Consider the following 13,839-nt stretch of genomic DNA (forward strand, 5'->3'; position numbering starts at 1 on the left):
TGCATTGTGATGTACCGGAATACAACTTAAAACTGTGCAACTGGTGGCTGGGGTCACATCTGAATACCAACATGTGCCTGTTAATTTCGAAAGTAAAAATGGGCTACACCTGTTAGAGGGGTGGAGCAGAGGGGGGCACATCAACTGTGTAAGTAAGCTGTGGAGCCGTTGACGGGGTTGGGGGAGGCGGAGGGACGGCCAGCGTCCAAAGTGTAGTGAGCGAGACAAGATAAGGGTTCCATGGGGTCACTGACAAGGGAAAGGCACCTTTAAGCACTGCGTTGCTGCACTGAGAAAGGATATGAAGGCGTCAGGTCTAAATAATTGAAGGGCAGCAGGGGGGGTGCGTAATGTAGAGATTATACAGGAAGGTAATTCCCGGGTATTGAGTAACTGAGGGGGAGGGTATGTGTTGTCCCTGGCTTCTAAGCATACCACATAAATATCCCAGATTTCAGCACCGCCCTGTATCAGGCCCTTATATTGTAGTTGGCGTAATGTTTGGGCCTCAGCTTGCGAGAGACTATGCAGGTCGCGGAGCCAGGCGGTATGTGGGGGAGCGTGCGGGGGCCTTCCAGTGCATGGCAATCAGGCGTTTAAAGACTGCGAATGCTAGGTCTATAAATCTGTTGAGGTGTTTGCTATCCTTAGCACGGTGGCGTATGCCGAGTAAACAGGATTCAAGCGTGAGTGCAAGAGTATGGTCCGCGATATCTGGTGTCAGTGATTCATTGCCAAGCCGTGTTTATTGAGTGGCAGCTCCAGACCATGTAGTAATAGTCAGCCGCTGGGGTGGCACATCTAGGGCTCACTGGGTTTGTGTTCGGATATATCCTTTGAATGTGGGCTGGGGATAAATATGAGTGGTGAATATAATTAAATTGGGTGTAGCGCAGTCTGGTATTGCAGGATACTGTCTTGACCAGTGTGAGGGCTGCATCCCAGGCTTTTTGTGATATTGGTGTAGAGAGAATGGCATCCCAGCGTGCTTTAGCGTGTGTCAGGTCCGGACAGGCCTCTGTTAGGAGCCCTTTGTATAGTTTAGTTATGATGCCTTTTGTATCTCCTATAGTAAGGATTGCAGTGAGCAGGTGGGATTCACGTGGTTCATTACTGCCGGGTCCCCATAGATTAGTAAGTAGACTTTTAGTAGCACTGTATGTCAAGAAGGCTCCTGAGTGCATGACCCCTGCGGCCACAAGTTTTTCAAAGGTGCGCATTGTGGAGTTTGAGTAATAATCCCCCGCATTTAATGTGCTTATGTCACCTGTATTGTGGTGTAGTGAGAGTGCTTGGGCTCCCGGTAATTGAGTCAGCGGCAATAAAGGGGAGTAAGGAGGTGAGGGGGTCTTGCCTTGGACATATCTGCGCCAGCAAAATCTAGCTGCCTCCAGCAGTATGGACTTTAACGGAGGGCTGCGGGGGCCAGCCAGCAGTGAAGTTGGGATTGTTTGTGGTGCAGTGTATGCATGCAGCACTTTACTTTCTGGGGTTGGAGGTACCCTAAGCCATGTAGTTAGCCAGAGCAACTGAGCCGCAGTGTAATATAGTTCGAAGTTTGGCGTGCCCAATCCTCCTGCTTCTTGTGGGTATTGTGTTATAGGTAGTGCTACTCTGCGCCTGTCTTTGCCCCAGAGCAGGTCCGTCAGTAGGGAGTGCAGTTTGTGAAATACCGAACGTGGTAAAGATAACGGAAGGGCAGTAAAATAGTATAGGAACCTAGGTAGGATGAGCATTTTGGCTATAGGTACCCGACCCATAGGGGATAGGGGGAGTGAGCACCAAAACGATAGCGAGCTATGGGTGGATCTCAGTACTCTGTTGAGATTGCCCTCTTTTAGGTCAGCTATGGAGTGATGAATTTGTATGCGTAGATATTTGAAAGTTGTGTGTGACCATAGTAATTGATATTGCGGCAATGCCAGGTGAGATTTGCTTGTCACGGGAGTCAGTGGGAAGATGCTTGACTTTGACCAGTTTACGCGCAATCCGAAGTGCAAAAGAATCCAGCAGTGACATCACCCCTGCCATGGAAGTGGTGTGGTTACGCAGGTAAATTAGGGCATCGTCTGCGTATAAGGATATAATGTGATATGTGTTAAGTTCTGAGATGCCCCATATGCGGGCGTAGCCACGTAGTTTGATTGCTAATGGTTCCATGGCTATTGCAAATAGTAAGGGGGATAGTGGACAACCTTGTCTAGTACCTCTCCCTATGGGAAATGCTTCGGATATAACTTGACCCGTTTTGACACGAGCTGTGGGTTTGAAATACCGCGTTTTGATCCAACTGATGAAGCCGTGTCCAAAGCCAAGCGCTTTAAGCGTGCGCATGAGGAAGTCCTAACTCAGCGTATCAAACGCTTTTTCAATGTTTAGGGAGAGGGCCACTGCTTCTGCCTCTGTAACGTGATGCATTATGTGGATTAATCTTCTAATATTTAAAAAGATACTTCTTTCCGGGATAGATCCCGATTTGTCGGAATGTATTAAGTTTGGTAGGTAGGGGAGTATTCTATTTGCCAAGATTTTCTCTAGTAGTTTACAGTCTGAGTTTAAGAGGGAGAGCGGTCTATATGATTTCACGTCTAGGGGGTCGCTCCCCGACTTTGGAAGCACGACTATCACGGCTTTGCGCATGGAGTCAGGGAGTTGTAACTTATTAGGCAGTTCGTTGAACACCTCTAATAGTGGTTGTAAGAGGAGAGTAGCATGGGAGCTGAAATACTCTACCGGCAAGCCGTCCGATCCAGGGGTTTTGCTGCGTGCCATTTGTGACAGGGCTAGATGTTGGAGGGGGAGGAGGTGTATATAAAGCTCAATAGTATGTAAAGAAGGCCTCATTAATTTCCACCTGAGTGTTGATGATGTTACCTGAACTCAAACGTATCGCGCCTATGGGCGAGGATTGTGCTGGTTGGCGAATCAGCCATGCTAACAATCTGCCTGATCTATCTCCCTCAGCGTGCTGTTGCGTCATGCAGTGTCTGTAATCATGTTTGCCTAGCCTTGAGTCTGCCTCCCTGTAGTCGGCTCTAAGCGAGTTCAGTTCAGCTAATGTAGACTCATTCCGGGAAGCTTCTAACTCGGCTTTGCGAAGTTTAATCTCCAGTGCCTGCAGTTCTTTGGTGAGTGTCTTTCTAACCCCTACTGTGGCTGCAAGGCAGTGTCCGCGTATTACAACTTTGTGGGCGTCCCATTTAATAGCGTGAGATGATGTTGTGTTTTTGTTCAGGGAGAAATAGTCAGATAGGCACTTGAACAATTCTGCATGAAAGGGAGGGTCTGTGAGGGCTTCTGTCTGTAGCCGCCATGTTGGTATGCGAGTGTGGGTGCGGCCCCAGTCCAGAGTTGTGGAAAGCGGGTTATGGTCAGAGATAGAGCGGGCTAGGTACTCGGATGTGCTTACTTTTGGAGTTACAGACACAGATGTAAAGAGCATGTCTATTCTGGTGTGTAACTTGTGGACAGAGGAGTAGAAGGAATATTCGCAGTGAGTAGGGTGTCCAGATCTCCAGATGTCTCTTAAGCCATTATTGAAAACCCACTTTGCCAGGTCCAGAGAGGCACGGTTAGATGGCGCAGTGTCGAGCAGGGGGGAATGAACTGTCTATTTGATTGTCTAAGACGCAGTTAAAGTCCCCTCCCCATATGCAATCTATTGTAGGGTCGCTGAGGTTGCCAGTTGTGAGTATACTCAGAAAGTCACGTTGATTTGTGTTCGGGGCGTATAGTGCTGTCAGTGCTGGGGGGAGCCATATAGGTTGCCTTCTAATATCACGTATCTGCAGTTTGGGTCGCACTGCGTATGAGACATGGCAAATGGTACCCCTGGGGCGATCCAGATCGCCACCCCACAAGCGAATGTTGATGAAGTGGTACCGTAGAGTTGCCCTTTCCATTTTGAGCGTGTGCTTTCCAGTGTGGATTGAGCTAGGTGTGTCTCTTGCAATAATGCTATATGTACCTGATGTCTCCTGAGAAATGTGTAAATCCGTTGCCTCTTGCGCAATGCTGCCGTGCCCCTTCTATTCCATGTAAGTATCTTATATTTTGGGATATATTGTTGAGTTAGAGAGGTCATGGGGGGTTTATAGGTTTAACTAGGTGATGTGTATCCCCCTCCCACTTGTAGTGGTGATGTGTCCATTACCCTCCGAGGTTAGCCAGTTCGTACCCTTGTTATTGGTAAGCATGGTTCTGTTGGTAAGACAAGTGTGACGTGGTTTGATATGAACGTAGTCCCTGATAACAGCGTGGGACAAAACCGTTGAATGGGGAATAAACAATAACTATATATAACATCAACTGAAGTTGTGGCAAGGCGAGAAGAGTTCTAGCGGTTGTCAGCGTGGAGGAACAATCCATATGGAGCGGGGGTGCTAGCGGATGTTGGTTCCGAGTCATTGGTTTGCCCAGCCCGAGTAGATCTTGGCGTTGGATCCGCCACCCAGGAGCATAATTGACTAGAGTGCTGTATTAAGGGATTTGTGGTTCCACCCCACAGGCCCCAGACAACTGTATGGAGCAGGCCATAGCATTATGGGATAAGCACGGTGCTGTGCACTCGGGTGAGTAGCTCATGGTTGTTTAACAAATGTCGTCCGCCATGCGTGGAGTAAGGGTAGGGCCTCGATCAGAATCCGCAGAATCAGAGTTTACTTCGTGGTCTGGTTTACCCTCAGTTTGAGTGGACAGGGTTGTCGGTGAAGTGTTGACAAAGCGAGACGTTGCCTGTAAGAGAGTGTTCAGTTTGAGACTGTTCGAGTGTAGGCTTACCGCCATGTTTTTTAAGTTGCCTACGTCTTGTTTTGGGAGAGGACCATTTTTCCATAGAATTATTAGTGTCTATCAGGTCGGCCAGGCCCTTAGCGTGCAGCCAGGTCCAAGCATCTTCCGGTGAAGTGTAGAAGAATGTACGTGAGTCATCTTGTACACAAAGTCTAGCCGGGAACAGCAGTGCGTATTTGATGTTGTGTTCACAAAGGCGTTTCTTAACCCGGTAGAAGGAGCTTCGCTTCTTCTGCACTTCCGCTGTGAAGTCTGGATAAGCTGTGATCTCAGCGTTATCGAATCGTACAGGTCCTGATTTGCGGAATAATTGTAGGATAAGGTCTCTGTCAGGATAATTCAGGATTCTTGCTATCAGCGGGCAAGGGCTGCGCACCAGGTGGAGGGGGTCTGCCCGGGACTCTGTGGGCGCGCTCAATTGAAAAGAACTTCGGGATCTTATCTTTGAGAATTGTGTCCCCGAGCCATTGTTCTACAAAAAGTTCTGTGGAAGGGCCTTCAACACGCTCAGGGAACCCCACTAGTCGTTATGACGTGACCTTCCCTCTGCATCCTCAGCTCTGCGTTTTAAATCTTTTACTTCGGCTGTTAGATGAGTCATCTACATTTGGAGGTTCTTCACGTTCAGAGGAAGGGATACATTCTTTTTCCAATTCCTTCACCCTGTCAGCCAGCGTGTGTTGGTCTGCTCGTAATACGTTGACATCTTCTGCCACTGAGCCTATTTTGGCTTCCAGGGTGGTCTTGGTGTCGAGGATAGCTTGCAAAATCTTTTCGAACTGCGTTGTATGTGTCTGCAAAGTAAGTTCCATCTTCTGCAGTACCAGTTGCGTGGCAGATTGGGCCTCGGAGTGGGGGGCGCTAGGATCCATATTACCCGGGGGTGCACGTGGGGTTTTCGTTTTACCCATTTGGTGTCCGCAGCACTGGGTGGCCACTAGTAGAGTAAGCACGAATAAGAGAGTAATGTCTTGCAGAGGACAGGGTTACCACACTGCCTTTCCAGTGCCAGGCGTGGATATTAGTACTAGTGGAGCATGCAGTTTAGATCCCAGTAGTTGGCGATGTATTTGAGCGCTGCGCCGCGTTCTCACCTTACCTCCGGGTCGTAATCTGGTGCCAGATATGTTATGCGCCCCACACCGTTTCACACCGCGGCGACTAACACAATGCCAGGGCGACGGTGTGACCAGGATATGAGGAGTGCTATATGCAGTCAAGACAATGGGTGCACAAACACAGTGCTTCGGTGTGCCGTGATTGCCGTAGGCCGTTGGGGCAGAAGTAGGTCAACAATGAAAAGGTTGATGAGGGTATGGGGCAACGCTGGTTCCCTGTCCAGCCAGTAGGGCCAGGGATGGTGTCCCCCACGCCCTATTGCCTCTGCTGTCCATTTCGCTTGGCCAGGCCTGGGGGGGTGGGGAGGAGGGGACAGCGACCTGCACTCACACCGCGACTCGGTCCATGTTGCCGAAGGGTGTGTAGCCCCCTGCAGCGCCAACCTCGTGTGGGCACCCGGGGCCAAGCAGCGGGTCCCGAGAGTACCTGCTTAGGTCGGCGTAGGCACGTTGGGGGCCTTGTTTCCCCAGTCCACAGGCTGCGTGTCGAGTTTTGGGGCCTTAACACCTGCAGGCCGCGCCCAGATCAGGCACGGAACTCCAGCGCTGCGGGGGCCTGATAGGCACAGCAGGAGCCGTCCGGCCCAAGGACGGGGAGTCTGTGCCCAGCCAGGAAGGGAGCACCACGGGTCAGAGGGCCCTCGTGCGGCTGCAGTTCATAATCACGCATCGCTGGGCGTTGGGCGCCCCGCTAGGTCCAGCGCCGCGGCGATATCTCTGCCTCAGGCGGGGGGCAAGGTTAAGCGCTCCACGACAGCGCAAACTCCAGGGCACGGGTCCCCCTAACCACTGGCGCGTCCAGTCTCCCCGCGGGCCTCACTGGTACAGCGCCGAGCGCTAGAGGGCCAAGGGCGGAGCTGGCCCGCGGCCCCGGGCAGCACACTCACCAGCCACGGGCGTCGGCTCAGCAGGCTGCCAATCCTTCCACAGAGTGTGAGGCGAACACGGTGTCCAGGAGAGGGTCGCTGCTCCGGGTAGTGGTCCTGGGCAGCTGAGCAGACGGCGCCTACCGTAAGGAAGGTGATAGGTGCCGTAAACAGGATATTTAAGTGGGCCGGGAGCGGAGCTGCAGTTTATGCTGCTGCTCCGGTCGCCATGTTGGCCACACCCCCCTGTGGGATTTTTAATGGTATGTTTAGCTTGAGTACTTTGTTATTGAATATGCATACATATATGCACCTTTATCTGTTCTTCTGAATGTGATCATTTAGTACACTGAGCATTTTGCCCATTTTTTGTGCCTTTGGTTGTTTTGTATGTTGGCTTTGTAAATTATTTGAGCCGTATTAAGTATGTTCTATCACAATTTATTTGCTCATAAATATAATGATGTACTATGTGGCAATAGACTATATTGAACCAATTGGTATATGATCAATATGGAAATTAAATAATTTAAGTATTAACTATATAAGTTCTTGTACAGTGCCACATGCAGCACTAGGCTGCTGTAAGATATTTTGTTCTGGGAAAGATATGGACGTGATTGCTGATCCGTTTTTACCTGTGTTGGTTTGATATCTTTTGAATGTCTTTCATTTTTGCATTTGGTTTCAATTTATAATTCCTTGGGTCTTGAGTGCATCTTCCATTATTATAGTTATTGCTCATGTATTCAGTTATTTACTTTCCTTTGTTTACAGTGTGAAGAGTGCCTTTGTTGGCAACATAATATATGTATGGGATTAATAGAGGACAGCATTCCAGAACACTACTTGTGCTACGTCTGCAGGGATCCTCCAGGTAAAGTGCTGTTACTTGCTTACAGTGAGTATTGGATGTGGTCACATTACTAACACCATACTTTCAAAGCAAAGTCTCAGAATTGTCATCTTGCATTTTGATTCGAACCATTATCAGTATTCATATGACTTAACAAATATCTGGTGCTTGGTAGTATTTTTATATATATTTTCTTTACCTTATTTACCTTTTTTTTTAAAAACACAATACAAACATCGAAGCCAGTCCAATAAAAAATGCACATGAAGGGCTGTTTGTAACAAATCCAGTACAGCAAGAAATTAAAATGTACTAACAAAAGCATACAAGGAACAATAAAATGACCAACCGGAAAATAAATAAAAAAAGTAGATTATACATGACATCAAAAATTGGTATAGAAATAAAGACCGGCGTCACAAGTCCAACCCGAGGAAAGAACACCATCCGCCCATGGCAGCCACTGAGTATCAAACCTTTAGTCCACATCGTTATCAACCTCAGTGGCCACTGTTGAGAGATAGCAACGGAGTGGCTGGCATATATCTTTGGGTCTGGAAGTAGCCTGTTGCAAAGAAGCATAAAGTTTGGAGGTGGTGTCGAATTAAAATAAGTCACTAAGCGAGGCTGCTACAGCGGGGGATGTCGCAGCATCCTAGTGCAGTGAGAGTTGCTGCTTAGCGATGAGGAGGACCGCCCAGTAGCACCATCAGGGGATCTGGATCTAGCGGCTGTTCGAGCACAAGAGACAGCACAGTGTAAATGACCCCCCAATAGGTTGAAATCACCCTACAGGTCCAGGATAAGTGGAGAAAGGTCTTACTGGTGCAGCATGGCATTTAGAGCTGCAATGTGATTTGGCAGGGTCGAGTTTGGCAAGTACCAGTGTAGTTGTGTAGGCCCTTTTGAGATACTTCTAGTGTAGCAATTTATGATGGTGATTATCCAAAACAAGTTTGGTCTGTGTGCAATATTGGTACTAGGTTTTGTCTGTTAGGGAGACACCATGATTGCACTTCCAGGCTGCCCTAGCCTTCTCTGTACCAGTTGGCCTTAACTATAAGGAAGTATGATACAGTTTTGAGATAATGTGACAGCTATCTAGGGAGATGATTACTAGTGCAAGGGGGGGGGGAGTTCTTAGGTTCGTTCAGATAATCGGGTTGTGTCTTACATAGTATACTATGTAAGCCATGAAGAATAAAGCCACCCATGAGTGTGGAGTCTGTGCCCCCATCCGTAGTAGTGCAGGGTTTCAGTACCCTCTTGGCAAACAGGTCCCTAGTGACCCACAAACCATGCACCTGGAGTGTGCATTGAACCAGGTGTTCTTGTGTAAGTGGGAGCCATGAGTTGTTTAGAAGTGGAATATGTGGGGAATAAAGTGTGCCTCCCCTCCGATAACGCAGTAGTTTAAACCAAGCCCCACTAGAAGTAGCAAGAGTTTGTATTGTGGATTAGGAATGTGGGCGGCTGTGCGGTAGAGTAGTGGACAATGGCGTATGTGAAATCTGTGCCCTCTCTGCCTTAAGAAAAGGCAGTATGGTGTCAGGGTGATACCAGAGGTAGGCAGAGTGGGCCTGTGCTTTAAGGTAGTATATTTAGAGATCTGGGACTCCATAGCCACCTCGCTGATATGGGAGCGAAAGGGTATGCCATCGGATGCATCCACGGCATCCTACCCATATGAGTCATGTAAGTAACCCACGTAGTGTAGCGAAAAAGCTCCCCATTAGCAAAATGGGAATATATAAAAACAAATAAAGGAACTGGGGCAGTACAACCATTTTAATAATGGCTATGCGCCCAGCAACTCCCAGCAGTAGTTTAATCCACCTCTCCACCTTTGTCTCAAGTCTATCTTTGTCATAGCCATAGTTACTCTGAAGTACCTGGGTGTGGTCCTTATGGATATAAATACCCAGATACTTAGTAGAGTTTTCACCACTAACTGGAATTCGAGATCGCACGACAACGTAGCATCCATGAGCAGAAATATTTAGATTTACTCCAGTTGATATGTAGCCCAAAAAAGATGCCAAACCGCTGACCTCTCGAATAATAGGGGGTGTAATGGTGGTGTGATCCATTACAAACAGTAGGAAGTCATCTCCTTATAGGGAAGCAAAAAGTGTCCTGCAGGGGAAACCAGGGCCCCTCTGGAGATGTCTTTCCTGCAAGTGTCGGGCGAGCCGGTCCATAGTGATGATAAATAAGAGGGGAGAGAGCGGACAACCCTGTTGGGTGCCTCGCGTCAAAGGAAAGATCTCAGATTGTGTACAATTTAACTGCAGGTGGAGTAATGGATTTGTATGCAATAGTCAGACCAGGTTTCTGTAACTATTGGGTATGCGTAATTTTGTTAGAGTGCCATGTAGGAAAGCCCATTGAAGGGAATCAAACACTTTATCAGAAAAAGATAAAGTCGACAGGGCACCCCTTCCAGGGAGCCACGCTCACAAACCACTGCCTGTGGCATAGGTAAGTCACCCGTCTATCAGGCCTTACAGCTCTAAGGCAGGGTGCACACCACCCATACCACAGGTGAAGGCTTAGCTGCATGAGCAATATGCCCCTATACTCTCTAAGTCCATTCTTAAACATGGTAAGTGCAGTATGGCAATATTAAGTACATGGGCTGGGAGTTTGTCATTACGAACGCCACAGCTCCATGATGGCTTCACTGAAGGCTGGGAAGTTTAGAATCAAACTTCCCAGCACAATAAACCCACGATGATGCCAGTGCTGGATTTATTGTACAATGCACAGAGGGTATCTTAGAGATGTTCCCAGTATATTCCCCAACCCTTTAGTGCAGGACTGACAAGTCTGTGCCAGCCTGTCACTAACAGACAAGTTTCTGACCCCATGGGTGTAGGAAGCTGGGTCCTCTGTATATACTGTATCAAAATGAGATATAGTGTGCACATAGTCCGTGGGTTCAACAGGCTTGACAGAGGCAATAATAGATATTACTAATGCTCTATTTGTGGTAGTGTGGTCGAGCAGTTAGGCTTATCAGAGGGTAGTGTTAAGCATTTGTTGTACACACACAAGCAATAAGTGAAAACACACACTCAATGGCCAATAGGTTTTTATAAAGAAAAATATATTTTGTTAATTTATTTCTAGATCCACAAGATTCAGTATGCAGGTAAGTACATTAAATGAAAGGTACTTTGCATAGGTAAGTTCAGTACTTTGAATCAAATCGACAAGTCATACAGTTTTCTTTAAAATGGCAAAAAGCTATTTTAAAAGTGGACACAGTGAAATTTTCAGCAGTTCCTGGGAGAGGTAAGTAAAGTACAGGTTTGGAGGTAAGTAATCGACTTACAGACTCAGTCTCCGGGGCATAGGTAACCCACCGTTGGCGGTTCAAGATAACCCCCAGCACCAGCAACACAGGACCCAAAGCACAGAGGCTACTCCGGTTCCAGTCTACTTGCAGGTAAGTATCCCCGTTGTCGGAGGGCAGACCAGGGGGGTTTAGAGGAGCACTGGGGGGGAGGGGCAAGTAGGCACCAAACACACACCCTCATCGGCATAGGTCACAACCTATGTCCAGCTACACAATGGTAACTCTGAACCTGGGAATGTTTGGTATCAAACATGTCGGAATCATACCCCAATACTATTGCAAGTATTTGAAGTATGATTCCATGCACTCTGGGGGCTCCTTAGAGGACTACCACCAGTCTTACAGGGTTTTCTGGGCAGCCCAGCTGCTGCTACCCCTCAGACAGGTTTCTGCCCCACTTGCTGCTTGATCTGATCAATCCCAGGAAGGCAGAACAAGGGATTTCATTTGGGAGAGGGAGGTAACACCCTCTCCCTTTAGAAGTAGGTATGACTGGCTTGGGAAGGGTAGCCTCTCCAAGCCACTGGTTTGCTTTGAAGGACAGATTTGGTGCCCTCCATGAAAAAACCAGTCCACGCCAGTTCAGGGACCCCCAGTCCCTTCTCTGGTGCGAAACTGGACAATGGAAAGGGGAGAGACCACTCCCTTGTCTATCACCACCACAGGGGTAATGCCCAGAGCTCCTATTGTGGGTCTCTGCGTTCTGTCATCTTGTTTCCAAGGTTGGCAGGGAACTCTGGGAGCATCTGAGTGGCCAGGCCAGGCAGGTGACGTCAGAGCCCCCTCCTGATAGGTGCTTACCTGGTTAGGTGACTAATCCCCCTTTCAGGGCTATTTAGGGTCTCTCTCTTGGGTGGGTCCTCAGATTCGGCTTGCAAGATTCCAGCAGGAGTCCTCTGCAACCTCTGCTTTGACTTCTGGCCTCCAGAACTGCGACTGGAACCTCCAGGACCCGACAAGTTGCTTCCAAGAAGAAAGGACTCTTCAGCAACATTGTTTCCAGGGCTCTGCCAGCTTTGCAACAATTTCCTCGCTGTGCATCCTCAGAAGACTACAACTATTCAGCCTACACATGGGTGGCAGAATAACTGATGCAGCCCATAGGGATCCCCTGGAATCCCAATGCCCTGGGGGTATCTAGGTACCATATAGTAAGGGTTTACATGTGTGGAAAAGTATGCTAATTGTGGGGATGAAAAGTTACCAACAACCAAATTTAGAGGAGAGAGAATAACCACTGGGGTCCTGGTTAGCAGGATCCCAGTGAACACAGTCAAACACACTGACAACTGGCAGCGGTGCTTGACAGACTACATTGCCTGGTGCTGCTACACACATGGCGAGGGCCTCACTTTGCTGTACAGGATCCAACCTTATTAGAGGTCACCAGCTTTACAGCTGAACACTGCCATAATGCCGGAGTGGGTAAGACTGAAACTGGGCCTTTGGATCTCAGGGGACTTGTTGCTAGCAGTGTTGTAGCACCATAGACCTTTTTGACTACATCCTAAAGAGTCAAAGGGACAATTTGAGTATCCCCTAATAGTTTGCATTTCCTGGATGCAGCCATCAGTGAATGGGGAATAACCTTGAACATGTTATACAAGGGGGGCTGAGAAAAGGATTTGTCTTACAACTACTAGAGCCGTGACCTCAAGAGGGATTTTGTTAGTGTTTCTGAATGTCATATCTTTGCGTGTGTAGAGTTAGAAATAAAATACTTTGTTTTTCTGTGAAAGCAAGTCAAGGACTGGACATTGATTTATTGCTTGTACCGTTTGCACTTTGAGTTATGAGTAGTATTTACTGACCTGTAACTACATCACCACCGAATGGACCTTGACTGCTTGACCATAGCAAACACTGTGTCAAGTGCAGAAGGGGTGCTTGGCCCAGTTGCTTGGGACCTGTGATATAGTGCACCCTGCCTTAGGGCTGTAACGCCTACCAGAGGGGTGACTTACCTATGCCACAGGCAGTGGTTTGTGAGCGTGGCACCCTGGAAGGGGTGCCATGTCGACTTTAGCTTTTTCTCCCCACCAACACACACAGTCTGCAATAGCAGTGTGCATGTGCTTGGTGGCGGGTCCCAATACATGCTGCAGCCCTTAGGGGCCCTCCCTGGTCACAGAGCCCTTGGTACCACTGGTACCTATCACAAGGGACTTAGCTGTGTGCCAATTGTGGAAACAATGGTACAGTTTAGGGAAAGAGCACTGGTGCTGGGGCCTAGTTAGCAGGATCCCAGCACACACTCAGTCAAGTTAATCATCAATACCAGGCAAAAGGTGGGAGGGCGAGCATGCTGAAAAGGGGCACTTTCCTACACATCTACCAATGGATTCCTCACCTTTTGAATTCTCCCAGTGCGCTGGCATTCAACTGAAATCTTTGTAGCTCTCCACATCGAGGACATCACAATGGAACAGCTATGCACACAACTTCTTCGGACGTTATCGGATCATGAGAATTCTTAGCCCGGCGTGCTGAAGTCAGTTCCCTTTTTTCTGCAGCTTCGATGCTAACGTTTTTTCTACTTCTCCAGGTGTTACACTGTGTTGAGGGAGCTTCCTCGTCAAGTTTTCTTCGTACTACAATGTCTCCGCTGAAGAAGTCGGGCTTTAAGCTTTGTAGAGAGTGTGGCGGTCATATGTCAGTTACTGACCTGCACGAAAATTGCCTCTGTTGCCTGAGTTCCAGGCACGACGCTCTCTTGCCAGAGTATGAACCGAAAGGCACTGAAGGAAAGAGGAGCAAAACTGTTCCTGACAAAGGCCAAAAGGGAGAAGCGGATCTGTCAAAGATCCAGGCCTCGAGAGGAGTTGTGTTCCCATAGGTCTTTAAGAT

At 48.3% G+C, this 13,839-nt stretch overlaps 1 protein-coding gene across 4 annotated transcripts in view; it reads left to right on the top strand.

Annotated features, from left to right (window-relative positions):
• Nucleotides 1-13,839, top strand: part of PHF20L1 (PHD finger protein 20 like 1) — a 764,530-nt gene that overhangs the window by 566,119 nt on the left and 184,572 nt on the right. For all 4 annotated transcript variants that reach the window (XM_069220776.1, XM_069220778.1, XM_069220775.1 and 1 more), the window contains one exon: nucleotides 7,553-7,652. In XM_069220776.1, coding sequence (XP_069076877.1) covers nucleotides 7,553-7,652 — 100 coding nt within the window. The remainder of the gene's footprint in view (nucleotides 1-7,552; nucleotides 7,653-13,839) is intronic.

Source organism: Pleurodeles waltl, chromosome 2_2 (assembly GCF_031143425.1).
Source record: "Pleurodeles waltl isolate 20211129_DDA chromosome 2_2, aPleWal1.hap1.20221129, whole genome shotgun sequence".
In the NCBI taxonomy this organism is placed as follows: Eukaryota; Metazoa; Chordata; class Amphibia; order Caudata; family Salamandridae; genus Pleurodeles; species Pleurodeles waltl.